At 44.1% G+C, this 19,854-nt stretch overlaps 1 protein-coding gene across 1 annotated transcript in view; it reads left to right on the forward strand.

Moving 5' to 3' along the window:
- The window catches only part of HMCN1 (hemicentin 1), a gene marked incomplete at its 5' end in the record, with an annotated part of 164,720 nt that overhangs the window by 90,994 nt on the left and 53,872 nt on the right, over positions 1-19,854 (forward strand). Inside the window, 10 exons of the mRNA XM_083867070.1 lie at positions 1,547-1,699; positions 4,756-4,907; positions 5,628-5,751; positions 8,835-9,010; positions 9,274-9,370; positions 11,359-11,481; positions 13,274-13,435; positions 14,055-14,336; positions 14,761-14,928; positions 17,413-17,526. Of these exons, the coding sequence (XP_083723196.1) occupies positions 1,547-1,699; positions 4,756-4,907; positions 5,628-5,751; positions 8,835-9,010; positions 9,274-9,370; positions 11,359-11,481; positions 13,274-13,435; positions 14,055-14,336; positions 14,761-14,928; positions 17,413-17,526 (1,551 nt within the window). The remainder of the gene's footprint in view (positions 1-1,546; positions 1,700-4,755; positions 4,908-5,627; positions 5,752-8,834; positions 9,011-9,273; positions 9,371-11,358; positions 11,482-13,273; positions 13,436-14,054; positions 14,337-14,760; positions 14,929-17,412; positions 17,527-19,854) is intronic.

Here is a 19,854-nt window from a genome sequence, read left to right on the forward strand (position 1 = left end):
CCACAGGCAAGAGCACCATTTGATTTCTACTGAATGAGCTTTAAACACATCCACTTTTATCTCCTGTCAGTTCAGTATTTGTTAGTGTAAGGCAGATCTGAAATACTTCATGGATTGAGTGTACCTGTCAAGTGTGCCCTTGTCTAGGACTTCTTTAATGTGTGTTTTTTGTTACTTGGTAAGTTATAAAAAGACATATGATTATGAGAGCACTTTTCTGTATTAATTGTTGTAGAGTTGAAACAGAGGGAGTAGTTACTAAGAGCTTACATCTAATATAGCAAATTATTCTCTTGCTGATTATAGCAACATTTTCAGAAGAAAGATGTTATTACATTTCAGATGTGCATCCAGCTTCTCCTTTTCTGCCTTTTTAGGAATTAATTCACAGCAAAGTATTATTTTGTAGAATATTTATACTTATATAAAAACCCTAAAATATTGAGGAAGTAAAATGTTATAAAAGCATAAGAATTTTATATCTATTTTACACTTATTTTAATTTTTTTTCTCCTTTTATCCTTCAAATTTTCAGTTATTTTTGAACAAACAATTAAAACGATGGATTACAGATAATTTATGAATAAGAACAGTTTGGTTACCCCTGGTGTGATGCAATGGCACATCCTGTTGTCAAGATATAACATGAGTCAGGAAAGTGAGAGCACAGCTCTGGAAAAGAGAGAAGCAATGTGCAAGTCTTGTCTATCAGTCAGGCCAGAGCACTTAGTGGGTGTGATTCTTTCCCCAAAACCCCTTGTGAATGACAGATAATCCTTCCATGAGCAGTAATTTCATCTGAGTAGTGAAGTGGTGCCAGCCAGTGGTGCCTCAGTGACCCATTCTCCTGATGAATGGTGCCATCTTTTGGCTGAGATGCAAAATCTGCAGATTTTCTTGGTTGTCAACCTCCTATAAAATTTTCTTCTGCAGTAACACCAAGTTTTCTGCTCTTTATTTTCAGTTTTTTGACCTGCCAGTTGCACTTTGATATGGTTGCTAATGTTTTGATTCTTTGTCCCAGGTAGTTCAGTTTAATGTAATGATAATTTAGGGTAAAAGGTAAAAAACAATGATACACATGATAGAATCCCTGGATTAGATCCCCTGTATTATAGTATCCCTGGATGGTGTGGGTTGGAAGGGACCTGAAGGCTCATCTCATTCCATCCCCCTGCCATGGCCAGGCATGCCTTCATATTTTTTGTGTGGTTTTAAACAGCTGCTCTTCACCTTTGTGTAAGATAAGTAAATTTCCTATAATTTGCTTAGCGTGATAATGTCTCAATTTCAGAACACTTTTCCATAAATACATGGGGGGTGTGGATGATAGTGTCAAATTTCCTGTTGAATTGTGGGGCACAGTCAATATTTTGTACAAATCTTCCTATTTCCTAATTTTCTGTTACATTTTGTTGTCCCCAATCATGATTAACTGCAGCTGAGTGCTAGAGGTTGGTGTGTGTGTGAAGGCTGGGGTGGGCAGTGTGGCAGCTCTGTGGTGCTGTCGGGACTGTCACTGACGTGTCCCCGTTGCTCCCCGCAGCCGTGTCGTGGTCCAAGGACGGGCGCGCACTGGGGGACAGGGGACAGGTGCTGCACATCCCGGCCGTGCAGGTGGCCGACTCCGGCCTCTACAGGTGCCTGGCTGCCAACGCTGCGGGCACGGCCGAGCTGCTCTACAGCCTCCAGGTCCATGGTGAGTGCACAACCACGGAGCTGTCCCTGCTGGGGCTTGGGAAACACTTCTGAGAGCGTTGAGTGCAGCTGTTCCCCCACTGCTGCCAGGGCCACCACTGACCCGTGTCCCCAAGTGCCACGTGTACATGGCTTTTAGATCCCTCCAGGGATGGGGACCCCACCACTGCCCTGGGCAGCTGTGCCAGTGTCTGACTACCCTATCCATTAAGAAACTTGTCCTAACATCCAAATTAACCTCCCTACCCCCAGCACAGCTTGAGGCTGTTTCCTCTTGCCTTGTATTGTGACACTTAGGAATAATACATGCAGGCTTCACCTTTGCTTTCCTAATTTTCCAGTCTGCTTAACAGACTTGGTGTCACTCGTCACACGATCACAGAATCCCAGGGTGGTTTGGGCTGGAAGGGACCTTAAAGCCCATCCATTGCCACCCCCTGCCATAGACAGAGACACCTTCCACTATGCCAGGTTGTTCCAAGCCCTATCCAGTGTGACCTGGGACACTTCAGGGATCGAGGGGCAGCCACAGCCTCTCTGGGAATTCCATTCCAGGGCCATTAGTACCCTCACAGCCAGGAATTCCTTCCCAATATCCCATCTTATCCTGCCCTCTGACAGTGGGAAGCCATCCCCCCTTGTCCTGGCACTCCATGCTCTTCACTCTTCTGTTTTCTCACTGACATTAGAATAGATGTTTTGAATGTGCAAAATGTGCCAAGGGAAGGCATTTCTAGGAAGAATGAATTTGTGGAAGAGGTATTTTGTTTAAGGGATCACTTGAGCAATTTGGAGGACCTGGCAGTTGCTGGAGTTTGTTGTAGGTGACTTTGATGCTTACAGTAGGCAAAGGACACAGATCAAATGTTCTTTCATAATCCAGGAGTTTTAAAGAAAAATATGCTGTGTCTAAGAAGATGAAGTGGAAGTGTGGGTGTTTGCTGACATGAGACACCTGAGCAAAAGCCCAACTGGAGCTTTTCCAGTGATTTCAGTGGCTTTTGGATGTGGCCATAATCCAAATTCTTATCTTTGATACATGCATGTGCATGTAGCTGGTTTTCTGTGGGAGTCTTCCATGCAAAAGTGTGGCCCAAATTTGGCACAGATGAGATGCACACCCACTATATAGTTCCTATGAATGTTAATTAATGACCTGGGCAGTGTGTTTCCATTGATTTAATGACCATCATGGGAAAAACTGATGGCACAAGACACAGTCAAAGGCAATTAACCCCACCCACTGATTAATCCCCAGGAAATCCTTAGAGCTAAGGTCATTATTCTGGTTAAACGGAAAATAACCCGTCAGTAGATGTGTGTCTTTTTTAGGGACGGTGGAATTTCAGCAAACATGTCCAGAGTTTTCTAGGAAACTAAAATTTTCTGACTTCCCCTTCTAGAGGGGCACAGAGCTTCCCCTTCTGGAACAGAGTATGTGTAGTTGCAGCCACTAATGGCATCAAAAGAACTAATTGCATCAAACTCCTGTCCATGAACCTGCTTCATTCAGCTGGTGTCCTGCCAGGCTGACAGTGCTGGAATTCATCATCCACAGGTTTATCATCCACTGTCCTTAAAGTTTATGAGTTTGAGAAGACAAAACTTAGAGGGTTTGCCCTCTTTATCAGTGGAAGCAATGACTCCTTAATGGAGAGCAGGCTCAAATACCAAGTGCTAAAAGTTGTCCTGCATTTATGGAAAGGCTGCTCTAGATTTCCATGAGCACCTGCCTCAGTCAACTACTGGTCTTACTCATAATTTCTGTTGTCAATAGTGTTATCAAATCTTCTTGGCATTAAGAACAATGCTCGATACTGCAGACTTAACACTGAATGGAACCAGGCAGGCCAACTGGAGGAAGTAGGTGGAATTCCAGTTTAGTTAGAATTCATAGGATTTCATTGTATTAATTTTTTCACTTCTTTTTCCCCACTATAGCTTTGTCAGGCATTTGAGAACAATGAATGCCATTGCACTGTAATAGGAGGAACTCTATATGTGGGGAAAAGATTACAAAATTATGAAATCCTGTGCCTTTTTTCTGCCCTTACTGCTATTACTGAAATGTATGTATGAGTGAGGAGAATCACAATCATTTTTGAGTTGGAAAGGACCTTAAAGCCCATCCACTTCCACCCCTTGGCATGGGCAGGGACACCTTCCTCTATTTCAGGTTGCTCCAAGCCCTGTCCAGCCTGGCCTTGGACACTTTCAGAGATGGGGCAGCCACAACCTGAGTTACAGGCTCTAAGAGGTTGCTAAATTCATTAATGAATCTTATTTTCAGTGCAGAATTTTGTACATGTTATCTCTCCTCACACAGGATGATATATATATAAATAGCTCCCACCATTTTCATCTCTTTGCAGGAGTGACTTTAAGCATTAAGTTTTCATCTGATACTGACTTTTAAACTTCATCACTTAGTTATTAGTGGTAGGAGCAAATAGAGTAGTTTTGATTCTCCTAGTACACGGAACGTCTTCCTTTTTTAATGGTTCTTGCCTCCCTTTCTACCAGAGCCCTACAACATTTGCTAGACTGTGTGCCTAGAGTAAGTGCTTTAGATGTTCCATTGCAATGTTTTGTGTCATCAGAAAGGCAGATGTTTTCCAGTCTAATCTGGTAAACGTTTCCATATGCTCTGCCATTTATCACTCTGTGTATGGATTTGCTTCATGTGGTTTATATGGTAAACTCCTTTCATTAATCCCCACCAGTCCTAAAGTCTTTCACAAGGTCTAAATGGAATAGTAGAAAAGTTTGAGGGAGTATTTTCTGGCTTTATGGTGTGGTTCCTGGGCTTCACAGCTGTCTTCTGGGCTGTGGGCCCAGTCCCACATACCTTGCTCACAGTAGTTTCACTGCAGTTATCTGCCTGCTCATGCTAGGGAAGAGCAGGATCTGGCACAGAGCAAAGATGTGACAAGAGTTCAGCAGGAATAACATGAGAAAACAGAAATAACATCCAAAACTAGACAGCCTATTTAATTTCATTGTGATTAATACTCTTATGTAGCTGTTACAGCCCTTTTTCTGTGCGTTTTTTTTCAGTCCCCCCATCGATCTCTGGCAGCAGTAACATGGTGACAGTAGTGGTCAATAATCCAGTGAGACTGGAGTGTGAAGCCAGAGGCATCCCTGCCCCTATCCTGACATGGCTGAAGGATGGGAGCCCTGTGTCCAGTGTCAGCAATGGACTCCAGGTACCAGGGTCAGATCCTGCTCTGTGGTGCTCCCTGTTGTGGGAGGAAGCTTTTAAGTTAATGCAGTTTAATGGAAGAGAATAAGTTGGAGGATTTGGAATAATAATATAAGGCCTTTTGCTCTGGGTTGTTTGGGTGAGTTTAGCTCCAGTAGTGTGTGAAGTGGAAGACAGAGATATATTGAAATAAAGTGGTCCTTTCAGCTGATGTCATACTAAGTAAGTTTGCATCAACAAATTTTCCAATTACTGGGAAGAAGAGGAAATTGGACCAAATTCCTCTGATGAAGAGATCTGGGGAGCTCATTACACAGCTCTGTGGTAATTCAGAAAAGAAAACCGACCTCTGATTGAAGAAGATATTTCAGAGGTAACCAAGAGGCTGTGGTTGGTTTTTGGAAATTGATTTTTATAATCTGAAGGGGAAGAGGTAGAATTTGTGTTCTGTGAGGACAGCTCAGGGCACAGACGAAAGGTGTGACAGCATGTTTGAAGCTGGTGGGATCCTGCAAAGTCTTGAGAATGCCAGCAATTCCTAGGGACTGGCATGAAGTTAGAGTTCTGCTTTTGCCAGTCTGCATTAAAAGAGAACACTGGAGTGCAGGGAGATGGTGGGAAGCTGTGGCAAAGCAAGTGTTTCATTTTGAAATGAGCCCTAAGAGCTCCCCCTGCCTGTGTTTGACCCCGGGGTGTGGCTGAAGGTGCTGTGCTCCTGTTGCAGGTGCTGTCGGGGGGCCGGGTGCTGGCACTGCCCAGTGCCCAGCTCAGTGACACGGGGACATTCACCTGTGTGGCTGTCAACGCTGCGGGGGAGAGCCAGAGGGACATCGACCTCCGTGTTCATGGTGAGTGACAAATGTCTGTCTTTTGGTTGTGAGAGCTCTTCTTGAGGTTTTAATTTAACACACTGAGCCCAGACCCTGAGTGGCACTGAGTAGAAATAGTCCCAGCCTGTAATAAGAAGGCCAGGTAAGGAGGAGGGGTGTGTGAATGGAAGTTAAAACATATATATGCACATCCACCCTCATTTACTAAAGCCTGTAGGTGTGTTCTTCTGTGTATTCTTGAAGAAGTCTAACTGCAGCAATGAATTTACAAGTTTAATGCATGAAAGCTCATTTACAAAGGACAAAATAAAATAAGTGTTTGTGTAAAAACACAAACACAGATCTCAGGTAGATCTGCCAGGTGAGAGATATTCTTGGGGCCAGTGCTCTGTTGTCTTTATTGTACCAGGAGGTCACCCCATGCTGCATTCTCAGAGCCATGGGTGCTGTGCCAGCAGGGAGTGTGGCTGGAGCAGGTTTTGAGTTCCCTTGGACAGCTCAGAGGGTTTGTCCAGCAGTGAAATGAGGATGAACAATAATCTTATGTTTGCTTTAGAAATGTTACAGTACCAGATGTGAAGAGAGGCATTTGGAATTGAGGCACCTTTGTGGTTTTGCTTCTGCTTTCAGTAAGTCAGTGAACTCTGCCAGTCTCCAGCATTATGGCAATTCCATGTGGAAAACCTTGTGAGAAAAGTTAGGAGTTTGGATGTGTTCTAAGCAGGGGCAGCTGGCCAAGGTATTTGTTCCTGAGTTTGGCTTTCAGAATTGTCTCCCTTGGTTAGGGTAGCGCTGATGTTTGCATCTGGAAGGGGCAGTTCAGAAACCCAGGACTCTGCTGTGGCAAGTGAGCCCAAATTAATATAGGCTGGAACATTATATGTCTAGAACAATGAATATCAGGGTCTCCTTTGGTGTTTGAGGACAGGTGTGTATGTCTTTGTAATGTAACATAGATATATTCGTTATTCCTCTTATTTTCTGGAACCTCTGTCCATTTTAGCTGGAGGAAATGAAAAGAGTTAGGAGTTGTGTATGTTTAAAATTAGTGTTGTATTAGAAGCTGGCCAGGGTTGAGCCCAGCTGCAGGACCAGCTTGAGTGAGGCTGTCACCAAAAAGTAATATTGCTCTTCAGACTTGCCTCATAAGGGCAATCTAATTAAGAAGCCACAGGAGGAAAATAATTTGGAGTAGAGTTGGAGTCTACCCCAAATTACAGTTGGGTTGGAAATGTGCACTGAGCCAGGAGCTGGAACCATCTCGGTTTCTTACAGTTACTGTGAGCATAATTAGATTAATTTTGCATTCCTTCAGAAATAAATGTTTTAGTGTCTGTCTCTGTGTCATAAACTCAGTTTCCTTTTGAGCACATTTCAATTCATTGAGCTGAGAGGAAAAATAATTGGTTGAATAGCCTTTGGAAATAAATTTGCCTTCTGCAGGAATGGATCAGCTTCCAATTCTCAGTTCCACAATACTCATAAAGAATCTGGACTTTTGTAAGTTCTAGAAAGAAAAAAAGAATAGCAGATTTTTATTTTTTTTCACTTACTATATTGCTTATCCACAGGGACCAGGCTTTTCCCTAAATTATTTCCAAACTGTGAAATCAGCAGCTCTGCTCTGTGCTTCCTGGGCAAGAAACACAAAGCTTGTTTGTTCCTGGTCTTTTCAGGCTACCTCGAGAGCTGTCTTGCTGTCCCCTGAGTGCCACTTTGGGACACATTCTGGTCTCCTGTGTGTGATTAACCCAGTGTGCTTGTTCTCAGAGACAGTCCCACTGCCTCCCTTCTCACCTCAAGGTTCTGTGCACTCAGACTCTCAGTGTCTGGGGTCATGGATCCTAAAACTAAAGGGCAAAGGATATGTGACAACAAAGGTTCTTAGATTTGATCTTGGTCAGCTTTTTGGAGGGCAATATTTTGTCTGTGTTCTTTTTGACTCCAGCCATGAACATTTTCCCCATGGAAAATTGCTGACTTGTTGTGTTCAAGGTTAAATTCTCAGTTTCCTTCTCAGTCATTTTTTCTTCTTGTGGAAACACAAAAATTAAAAACGGGGAAAAGATGTGTTTTCTTAAATCCTGACACTGTTCAAGAACACCTAGTGGGTTTCAATTGAAATGTCCAGTGTTTTGGGGTTTTTTATTTCTACACAGAAAACTTTCCTTTCAAAAGATTTTCTAGTGTATGATTTGGAAATAATAGTGTAATAATGAGATTATCACTGAACTGCAGGACAAATATAAATATAGTGCTCAGAGCCAACAACTGCAATAAATAGTAGATCCCACACAAATCTGATACATGAGCTAATTGTAGATTATGATTTGTTGATTAAGCCATTAACCCAGTGACTTGCTTGTCAACCATGTAAGTTCTTACTCTGTCAGCTGTGTTTGGCCATCTCTGGACAAATTCTCTATAAATTAGAGTTTTCCTTAAAGACAAGTATCCTTCTTGGCACTGTGTGGAACAGTTTAAGACATTTTCAGCTTCTGGGGCTGATTGTTATCTTGTGAGCTTTTCCACTCAGCAGCTCTTTTTCCTTCTGCAGGAATGCATTCCCCCATTTTTATATACTGGGGATCTTCCTTTCTAGCTACGTTTCAAGGAGGTTTTTTGCTAACCTTGGCTTACACTTATGATTTTTCTGATACCTCACTAGTGTGTGTTTTGTGCAGAAGATATTCTGTAAATAACAAAAATAATTATTGTGGGTTTTGTGGTATAAAGGAGACTGAAGTTGTGTGTAACTGAAGGTGTGTAATTTTATCTCTGCTAAGTCCCTTAACTCCACATTATGTTTGCTCTGGGAAATCTTCAGTGCCCAAAGGTCCCTTGGTTTGAGCAATAGAACAAGAGGAAACAGCCTCAGGTTGTGCCAGGGGAGGTTCAGGTTGGATATTAGGAAAAAATTTCTTCACAGGAAGGACAGTCAGGCACTGGCACAGGTGCCCAGGGCAGGGGTGGAGTTGCCATTCCCGGAGGGATTTAAGACCTGTGGATGTTTCCCCTGGGGGCAATGCTGGGGAACGGTCAGACTCGATGGTCTCGGAGGGTTTTCCCGAGGTAACCAGGGGTGTGCTGTGTCGGTGCAGTTCCCCCGGACATCGCGGGCGAGGAGCAGAACGTGTCGGCGCTGCTGGGGCAGAGCCTGGAGCTGCGGTGCCGCGGCAGCGCCGTGCCCCCGCCCCGCCTCTCCTGGCTCCGCGACGGGCGGCCCTTGCTGGAGAAGCCGGGCCTGAGCATCTCTGCAGATGGCAGCGTGCTGAAGGTAACGGGGCAGGCAGAGAGGGCTGGCCTTCCTCCCTGCGGAGTTGCAGCCTCATGGGCTCTCTGGGGCAGCAGGGAGTGAGGAGGGAGGGATGTCAGAGACCCTGCTGTCTGGGCACAGAGCTTGCTGCATTCATGCTCTGTTATTAATATTCAGGGAGACATATGTAAAAAATAAAACTGAAACCTGAGCCCCCGCTCTCCCTACACATTTAATGAATAATTATGTAGGAAAAAGAAACGCAGGCTTTCTTTTGTCCCCAGATTGAAGGAGCTCAAGTGCAGGATGCTGGACGCTACACTTGTGAAGCAACTAATGTTGCTGGGAAAACTGAGAAGAACTATAACGTCAATATTTGGGGTAAGATTTATTAAACTTATTCCAGAAATGGGAATGAAGCTCAGAGCTGAATTATGATGTGAGACACTGAAATCCTCTGTAGTTCATCAACACTCGGTTGCTGAGACTTGTACAGGGAGTTGTTGTTGTATTTGCTGTACTTGAACAGGACCAAGACAGTGCACGCATTTTTCAAATTGATTTAATTTAGTTCTAAATTAATGCCAGTTGCTCCACAGGCCTTTGTTGAGCTTGCAGGAATGAGAGTAGTGAGAGCTGTAAGTAGTGAGGGGCATCTCTTCTCATGGCAGGGGGTTGGAACAAGATGGTCCCTTCCAGCCCATTCTGGGATCTCTGATTCTATGAAAAATGCCCGGGTTTGGATCCATAGCTTTAATGCCATTTAGAGTAACATACCAACTTTCCACCTATTGAAATGTGAAGCATTGGAAATTCAGATAAATAAAAGCTGCCTTACCTAGCTTTATTTGCTCTACAAACTTATTAGTGCTGAATCATAAAAACAACTTTAATAATTGTTTTCTATGGCTCTATGATGAATGTGGCTTAGGACGTTATTTTAATAATTACTTTTGAGGGGATTTTCTGCACCATGATTTTCTTCTCATATACAAATCAAAACGTCCCTGTTTTACTCTTATAAATCAACTTCTCGCTTTGGAGTCACACGACTAGAATTACCTATAAAGGTTTGTAACACTAAAATAACATTTTTCAGTACAGATTTCAAGTCTGTCATTATTAGAAGACCCATTCATGGCGTTTAAGTTAGACATGGATGTTGTAGTACCATGCCATTTTCCCATGCTGAAACAAATACCATTTACTGTGCAGGTCAACCTCTGCTCTCCTCTCTCTCTCCTAGACTTTTGCACAAGACCTTTGCTGGAGTGGAGGGATAATTCCTTGCTAGTTTGCAGCTTGGATGGGATAAGCTTGATAAAAAACACAAGCTGCCTGTAAAAACCATGTGTGCATAATTGTTTGGAATTACAGTTTTCATTTATGCCCCAGCACCCAAAGTCCTCTTTGCCATATTTTGACATTCTAAATCCAGGAAATGTATCCTTCTGAGGATTAGTGTGTATCCAGGAGCCAGCCAATGAGTTTAATGAAGAGAATAGCACAGGCTTGTTCTGCTGGAAGCAGGACAAATGAAGGATAAAGCAGTCAGTACCATAAGGCCCTTAGCAGTGTTGTTTCAAACCCCACACATCTGGTTGCTGCTGGAGAGCTGGAGGTGTCAGAAGGAGAAGCTGGCTATTGTCACATGCATTAAAAAAGTGCTGCGTAAGTTGTTCACCTGGGAGATTTTATTTGCCAGGTTCAACCTGAATTCTTCTCTGCTCTTTTTTGGTTTCTGCCTACTCTATTTTCATCTGATGAAAATGATTCCCTGATTCCTAAGAGGTAATTAGCCCTTCTCTAGGGACTGAACTAAAGTGCTTTAAGACTTTGAGAATCAGAGTAAAATACTGGCCCCTTTTGTCTGCAGCTGGTTTAGAGTCACAGAGCTGTAAACAAAGCAATCCCTCTGTTGCAGGAGGGTGGTCAGAGGGGTGGGACCCATAGCCTTGGATGTGGCAGCCAGTGTGCTGATGCAGGAAAAACTCAAAGGAAAAATGTAGGCTGAATTTTAAAAGTCCCTGATGATGATCTCTGTGGGTTTATTAGCTGAGGCCATGAATGAGGCAGGCTCTTAGAGTTGGAGTCACTTGACAAAGTTCCCCAAACCAGCTTTGTTCAGTGAAGTCCATTAAAGGCAGCCCAAAATAAAGTGTGTGCATTACAGTTAGAGCCCAGAAGGATGGATGCAGCCATTCCAAGCGTATTGTTCCCTATCCAGGGCCTGGTTAGCACTGGGGAGACAATCATTGTCATTGCTTCAGAGCTGAATAGGAGAGATTTGTATGAGGGTCATTTGGGGTTTACTGCTGGCTGATAATGTGTTATTTCAAGGGCTGCACTTATTTGGCTTTTCTTTGCAGTGTCACCAAGTATTTCTGGCTCGGATGACAGCTCTCAGCTGACAGTCACTGAAGGGAGCTTGATTAGCCTGGTCTGTGAGTCCAGTGGCATCCCACCACCCAGTCTCACCTGGAAAAAGAATGGTGGGTAACTTCCAGTTGTCTGTTTAATAAAGCAAATGGGATAATTCTGGCCTGCTGGGTTTTCTTTTCATCTTGTGTACAGTTTGGATGGTGTGTTCTGAGGAGCTCAAATGTGCAGATATCTGCACAGTCCTGATCTTGAGTAAAGTGAACTCCAGGAGTAGATTATTCCCTTCTCTCTGTCTCACCTGTGCTTGGATTAGGTGTTTCTAAAGGTGCAAGAGAAGTGCAGTGCTGAGATTTCTCAGTTGACAAAAATGAACTGTGGAGCACTTCATATGTTTATTTACCATGGGGCAACAGGACAGCAGCACGTTGCCCCATCTCTGGAAGTGTTCTGGACCAGGATAGATGTCTTTTGAGCAAGTGGAAGGTGTTTGGACCCATGATAGAGAGTTGGAATGAGATGATCTTTAGGGTCCCTTCCAACCCAAACCATTCTGGGATTTTAAGACTTGCTTGTGGATCCCAGATGTCAGGGCCAGGGTCAGTGGGAATCCTTTAGGGTGGAGTTGAGTTTCTGCCCTGTGATCCACTGCACAACACAGATTCTCTGAGCTGGTTTTAAATCTGCAGCCATGGCATCCTGCCAAGTGGTGGAGATGCATGTAGTTGTAGTAATTGCTTTGGGGATTCACCAAACCCTTTCTCTCATCCCATCTTGTTCAAGACTAGTCTGCATACCTTTTGTTTTAGGGGTTAAAGTTACATTGCCAAACACCTCTTTAGGAATTGGCACACAAAGCCAGCTATTTTCAGCACCTTCTGTAAAGCATTGACACTGTTGGGGACAGAATATAAGACAAAATAAGGTAATTAACTCTTGCAGTGTGGTAATACTTGTGTTATTAATCAATCTTACTTATATTTGTGTTTTTCTAAGCAGCACAATTCAATATGGTATGTCCTTGCTTTAATTAATTTTGGCTCATGGAAAGAGCAGGTTTTAATTACAGAACACTTTTTCCAATGCATAACATTCTCAGAGAACAGGAAGCTGTTTTTAAACCTTGTCTCTTGGAAGCCAGAAAGGCCTTGCATGGCATCTAAATGCACTGCAAGGCTAATGTGTGTACACCTAATGGCAGGAGGGACTCTTAAACCTGCTACAAAGTCTAGAAAAGCATTTAGAAAGGAAGAGGAGTATATTTTTCAGTATGTTTGACATTTGGTGCACTTTGTAGAGAGGATTTCAAATGCACAAGAGGGAAACAAAGATTAGGCTTGTTAGAAGTATCCATGGCAGGTGCATTCCTTCTGTCATGAAGTCTCCCTGCAGTTTGGAAAGATGAAGATGGATAATCTGAGGTCTCCAAGAATGAAGAATGTGCTCAAGAGAATGCAGTGGGAGTTTGCTGTCACATTTCTGCTGAGGATTTCCTGCAAAGAAGCCTGTGACACACAACACACAGATGGTGTGAAACCTGAATTATACATTTCTAAGTGCTGTCTGTGCTGGCTGAGACAATTATACACTGAAAAATGAGTCACATTTTACTGAAAGTGCTAAGCTTTCTGTTCAGTGGAGATGTTCCAAAGTCTGGATGGATGTGAGGGAGAGTCAATATGCTTTAGCTCAGGGTATCCCATGAAGTCAGTGGTTAATACAGAAAGTCCTCAGGATCTGCTTGTGCCAAGTTCCTGCTCTCTGGGAAAACTCTTACAGAATACTTCTAAAATGGGCAATTGTGCAACTCAGTCCTTTTGAATGAGCCAGTGGACTTCACACCACATGATTTTCACTTGCTCCTGGCCACTTGTGTGGTTTTATGTGACAGAAGGTCTCTTGCAGGCTCTCCTGTGGTGCCGGAGCCATCGGGAAGGGTGCGGGTGCTGTCTGGGGGCAGACAGCTCCAGGTTGCGGTTGCTGACAGGTCTGATGCTGCATCTTACACCTGTATTGCTTCAAATGTGGCTGGGAGTGCCACCAAAGAGTACAGCCTGCAAGTGTACAGTAAGTGCCAGGAAAACTCTGATCACGGTTCACCAGTTCTGCAGTAATGTTATGGGAGTGTGAGCTGGGCAGTGATGTTGAGCTGCAGGGTTTCCAGAGACGGAGTACTGGCTGTAGGACAGTTTAGAGGTAGTTCAAAGAGTGTTATGTCATTAAAGTTTTGGCAATTTGAACCAGTGGCTTGACCAAGACATTGCATATCCCTGTTGAAAGTGCACAGTCTACAGACATAACCCCTTTAGTCTTGTTCCCAAGCTGCAGAAGTGATGACAACTGACTGAACTTAGATTTCCCTTCATTGCCTTAGACTTTACTGTATTTTTGTTAGGAATAAAAGGAGGTATTTTTAAATAATCCCACAGAGAAAAAGATCTTCCAAAATCTGTAGGGATTGACAGTACTGGAGCAGTCTTTTTTAATTTAATTTTTTCTCTTGTTTGCATTTAAAAAATTGCTTGTAAGGTAACATTTTAAAGAACATTTTTAGTTTTTGCTGTTGGGTGAGGGGAAGAGGAGGTGATTTGCCTTTTATGGCCCTGCTGCTCTGGAAAATCAATCAGCAGCAGGTGAATTGCAGTGTCCAGTTGACTCCTTCACTGTGTCTCTTGTTCTTCCCTAGCTCGACCAACTATATCCAACAGCAGTCCCCATCCGTCGGAGGTCATCGTCACCCAGGGAAGCGAAATCTCCCTGGAGTGCGAGGCTGAGGGCATTCCTGAGCCAGCAGTGATGTGGCTGAAGGATGGGCGGGCTCTGGGCAGTGGCAGGGATGTGGCAGTGCTGGCCGGGGGCCGGGTCCTGCGGCTGGAGCGTGCCCGGGTGTCCGACACCGGCCGCTACGTCTGCGTGGCCACCAACGCCGCCGGGCTGGCCGACAGGAAATACGACCTCAGCGTCCACAGTGAGTGCGGGCCACCTGGGCTCCTGGAAATTCACCCCTGGGTGGGCAAGCAGTGGTCTGGAGCTCAGTGCACCTCCTGGATCTCTGCTGCAGGGGATGCAGCTCCTGTTGCGGTGTTAGGAAAAGCCCAAATCCAAGTTTATTACTCCTGGATATTTTAAAATTGTAGCCCTCTTTCTGTTGATGTCAATCTACCCTGAGTTGCTTCATTGTCCAATAACCAGGATATGGTACAATTTTATGTGAGATTAGAGTGAGTGTCATGGTGGGAAATATTCTGTTGTTGGAGAGAGAAATTAAGGTTTAGCCAAGACCCCCTGCTGCTCGTCCTCAGTAAACCAATATTTGGGTGACACAACATTTTGTAAGCAAAATTAATTTGTATTTATTATGAAGTATAACTTTTCCTTACTCTTTGCTGTAGTTCCCCCAAGTATTGGTGGTTACCTGCAGCTGCCTGAAAACATCAGCACTGTGGAGAAGAATCCCATCTCCCTGGTTTGTGAAGCCTCAGGAATTCCCTTGCCAACAATAACGTGGCTCAAGGATGGGTTGCCCATCACCTTGAATGGCTCCGTGCGAATCCTCTCAGGTACAAAAGCTGGAGGGCAGATGGCAACATCTCACTTTGTCATGCCCAGAAATACACTTCATTAGCTCTCCTATGTATTTTTCTCCACTTCTTCCTCTTCACAGTTGTTTTACCATTTAAAGAGGCAAAAATCTTTGAAAGAACAAATGACAAAAATCAAAGCACATTTTTAATTTCTAGGGGTCTGTATATGAAACCAAAGGGAACCTCAGAGATGAGTTCATGTAAAAGCATTTCTGGCCGTGTTGTTTCTTTGACCTTGGGTTTGCCACTGGCAAGTAGAAATCTTATGACAATAAATTTTGATGCAGTTTCTAATACTCTGTATAGCCACCATGCAAAGCCTGCATTGTGAACCTAAGAAAACTATCAGACAGGTGAAGAGCTGGAAGGTGTTTAGGAGCTCAGCTAGGACTGTATTTGAAGCTGATAAGCTTCTGGATATTTTAATGAGTGCAGCTTTTAATGTTACAGATTACAAGGCCTCCTGTCCTTTGCTTTCCCATTTTTGCATATGGTGTGTGGAAAAAGGAGTGGGTGTGTGATTATTTCGCAGTATAAACCTGGCTCTGGGGGCTGCTCTACATTCCCTTCCATGTTAAGTTGCCATCAACAAAAATAACATCTTCTGGGCTTGATTGTTTCTATCCTGTCTGTTGCTTTCTACACCCACACTAATCTCACCTCCTGGATTGTGAGTCAGGAAGGGAGAGACAAAAAGATGTTTATTGTCTCTGGATGTTGGCTGTGTGGGAGGGGAAACACGCCAGGGCTCAGGGCTTTGTTTTCCTCCAAACTCTGTGCTTCATAAAGCTGCACGTTGTGGTAGTGAACTGCAGTCAGCAGTTGGAACTTTTTTTGTGTCTGTACAGCTGTAAAAAACAAAAAAAACTCACCCTCCTCTAGTTTTGGTGTTAAATACTTTGTCAAAGCGCGATTTTGGTTCTGGTGATTGAAAACATACTTGGCATTGTAGATAATTTCAGTGTGTGGCCACACTGCTGGCAGCTTTTAGCCAGTAAATTCAGATCATAGGATCACAGAGTATCCTGAGCTGGAAGGGACCCACAAGGGCCATCCAGTCCAACTCCTGGCCCTGCACACCCCAACAACCCCACCCAGTGCTTGAGAGCATAGTCCAGATACTGATATTTACTTTTGATGATCTTTCCTGCATATCTTCTGGGAAAAAAGAAAAAAAAATCCACTGTACCCACCTGCTTCCCATGCAGCCCATGCCCTAAAAGCTGCACATGGGCTTTGGGAAGGAGCAGCAGGGCTTTTGTTTAGCCAAATGTAGAAAATCTGTCCTGCCTCAGCACTGGAGGGCTGGGTGTGCTCTGGTGTGTGATGCCCGGAAAGGTCACAGTCTCCTGCAGGCAGGTTTCTGCTTCTGCTTTGGCTTTGTGCAGGGGTGGATGGGAGGAGGGATCAGGGAGACACGAGGCTGGAGGACCTGAGCCTCCCTCAGTCAGGCAGGATTCCTTGGGCAGAGGCAGATCCAGTAACCAGCTCAGCAGTTTGTTCCTCCAAGTGCATGACCAGGATCATCACTCTCTGGGCTGTGTCCCAAAAGTGATAGCCACAGGGAGGAGCTGCCCTGGGTGGGTGAGGAGATGGTTGCTGATAGGAGAGCTGCTAACCAGAAACTGGGAAAAGCTGCAGGCTGGCTGCTACCTTTGGCGTCACACTCAAATGCTCCCTAATGTCTGTTCTGCTGTTCCTCAGCCAAAAAGCAAGGAAAGAGAAGTTACTCTGTGATGGCAAAGCAGGGATATTCCTGATCTTTGGTCAAACATACTTGCAAATCTTCCTTTAAAACAAACATGTCTGTGCAAAGGTGACTTGACAACTACAGAGTTAAGGAGAATCTGTTCTTTTTTAAACCCCTGCGTGTAAACCAGTGCTATTATTATTATTGGTGGCACAATTAATGCAAATGCTAGAAGGGAGAAGTGGAATTTTATACCTTATCTATACATATGAAAATACCTTAAGGGGTATTTATACACAAGGTGTTTATAGAAATAAGCTTATTTTTGTGTGTACACACATAAAAAGCACCGATGAGGCATTATTAATTTTCCTGAATATTCATCTAGAACTTCAGAATAGCAAAGCACTTTTGGGAGTGGAAACTCTGCTGTCTGAGGCACTGTGTGCTGTCCCAGTTTCCTGACCAGAAGTGTGTGTTGTAAGCACAGCATTTCTGCCACATCCCAAGTGCCATTCCATGAATCCCCTGCAGTGGAGCAGGGTGTGTGTGCCCTGCCCAGCCCTGGGATGGTGTGTTGGTGTGACAGAGCAGGGTGTGTGTGCCCTGCCCGCCCTGGGATGGTGTGTTGGTGTGACAGAGCAGGGTGTGTGTGCCCTGCCAGCCCTGCGGTGGTGCTGGGTGGCAGAGCAGGGTGTGTGTGCCCTGCCCAGCCCTGGGGTGGTGCTGGGTGGCAGAGCAGGACTCTGATGCTGTTGTGGCTGTCTCAGGGGGCCGGACACTGCGGCTCAGCCCCGCAGGAGTGGCGGATGAGGGACGTTACACGTGTGTGGTGACCAACGCTGCAGGGGAGGCCAGGAAGGACTTCCACCTCTCTGTCCTGGGTGAGTATCTGCTCAGGCTTGGGGCAGCACAAGAGAGGGGTTTGTACAGTAAAGGGGAGGGTATTCTGTATACTTTGCTAGTATTTAAAGAAATATTATGCCAACCCCCCCATTCCTTAGGGAAAAAAATAAGTGATTTTGATACCAGGGACAGAAAATCAGGTTGTGAAGAGAAGCTTCTTCTACAGAGAATCATAGAAACCTGGAAGGGTTTAGGTTGGAAGGGACCTTAAAGGACATCTCATTCTAACCCCACCTCCCTCCCATGAGCACCACTATCCCAGGTTGCTCCAAACCCTGTCCAGCCTGGCCTTGGCTGCTTTTAGGGATGGCACCTTGTGCCAGGGCCTCCCCACTCTCACAGGGAAGGATTTCTTCCCAATATCCCATTTATCCCTGACCTCTGGCAGTAGGAAGCCATTCCCCCTTGTCCTGTCCCTCAGTCCTTGTTCAAAGTCCCTCTCCAGCTCCAGGAAGGGGCTCCAAAGTCTCCCCAGAGCCTTCTCCAGTTTCAGGATCAGCAATCCCAACTCCCATACAGTCAGCACTTGAATACTCAGTCAACAGAGCCTTTAGTATGACAAAAGAAATAAACCAATGTGGTAGGGGGTGATCCTGCTGATGAGATGCTGAGTACTTAGACCAGGAGTTGTCCAACAGGCTCTTTAAATGCTATTTGGAATCATTAATGTATTATTTTATCACATTGCTTAGTTTTGCAAATCAGTATTTTCGCCAGAAAACCCTACTTTTCAGCTTAGTAACTTATTTTTTATCAATAACTGTCAGGCCTGGCACAGTGCAGGTTTTCTCTCAGTATTTCTGTGTAGAATTTTTTTCTCAGTTTCCTTTCTCTGAGGTTCTGAGCACCCTCATCTTCCCTTGCCTTCAGCCTGTAAATGATAACTCCCATTCAAGTCAGTTCATGTTTATTTGATGAGCTCATGGAAGTGTAAGTGTGGTAGAATAGAAGAGATGGGTAAACACTGGAAAGCATTCATTGTCAGACTGTTTTCTTTGGAGGGTTTTAGTAGCAGGGTGTTCTTGAGGGTTCTGGGAATCTCTATTGCATAGGCTATGTTTTCCGTGAAAAAAAATGCTCGGTGAAGCTGGTTTCCAGTGGAAAATTCCATTGTTCAGTCTTCTCTTCCTCCCCCCAGTGATTTCTTTGTCTTTCTAGAGGAAAGTCACTGGAATGGGGCCTGACAGTGGCACAGAATCCTCACCAGTCACTGTCAGTGGGAACTGTACACAGACATCCCAGGATTTTTCTGGGTTATTGTAGGAGGCACAGCATTTTGCAGGCAGAGCTTGGTGTAACAAGCACAATATTTATATATTTGAAAAGGGTTTGGTGTGGCTTTGCCATATTTTTGAAATTAAGATGTGTTGATGACTTACTGTATTATTTTGGAGTCAAATTTGCCGTCTTTGTTTATGAATACAAGTAACTTCTGGCCTGACTTAAGTCCTGAGCTTTATGATTTTAAGTTTTGTTTCCCCCCATCTGTTTCCTTCACTCCAGTTTCAACCCTTCATTAGTTATCAGAAATCTGGTGTGACATTCTTGCCTCTGTTGACAGTGAATTCTACATATTTCCATGATTCTTACTTTAATAAAATGTTTGCTTCCAGCAACGAGCTAGACCACAAATAAGCTGCTAAATATATTTTAATTCCTTTCTTCTTAGGTCTTCTATCTAGGCTGAAAGTTTGCATTTTGGAGGATTATTAAAGCATAAATCTGACTTCTTACTCTGACATTTTTGTTACAAAATATCTTCTGGAGATGGAGCTGCTTTCTAATAACTACAGGTCTTCTTTTCAGCCTGTGACACTCCATGCCTACTTTGACTTGTAGTGCCAATTTCTTTTGGCCTGATCTACGAATGCATCTGTCTTGAAAGAAAAAAATTGATCACAGTTTTTAACCAGCACAGCTACTCCCCAGCACACTCATAATCTGCCCTCCTCAACCAAAAGCACGAGCTGACCAGGATAATTTGGAAACATGTTAGCCACATCAGCCATACAGTAGGAGTTTCCTTGCCTTGGGTTGGCTGTTTGGGGAGTGGGATAGGTATTTTAGGGGTTTTATCTTTTACTTCCTAGAGAAATGTAATTTGTACCTCAGCAAGGTGCCTTTAGACCTATGTAGCATGTTCATTCCCATATGGAATTAGCTCTATTTGTGGACAACACTGATAAGCTGTGGCACAGTATCCACTTTTTGGGAATCTGCTATATTGCTCTTGGGTTTTTATGGCAGTTACTGTGTAACCGAACACAAATAGTGGTGAGTTTGTTTTCCTAATCTTGTTTTCCTGG

The sequence above is a fragment of the Zosterops lateralis genome (assembly GCF_965231275.1).
Source record: "Zosterops lateralis genome assembly, chromosome: 9".
Classification (NCBI taxonomy): Eukaryota; Metazoa; Chordata; class Aves; order Passeriformes; family Zosteropidae; genus Zosterops; species Zosterops lateralis.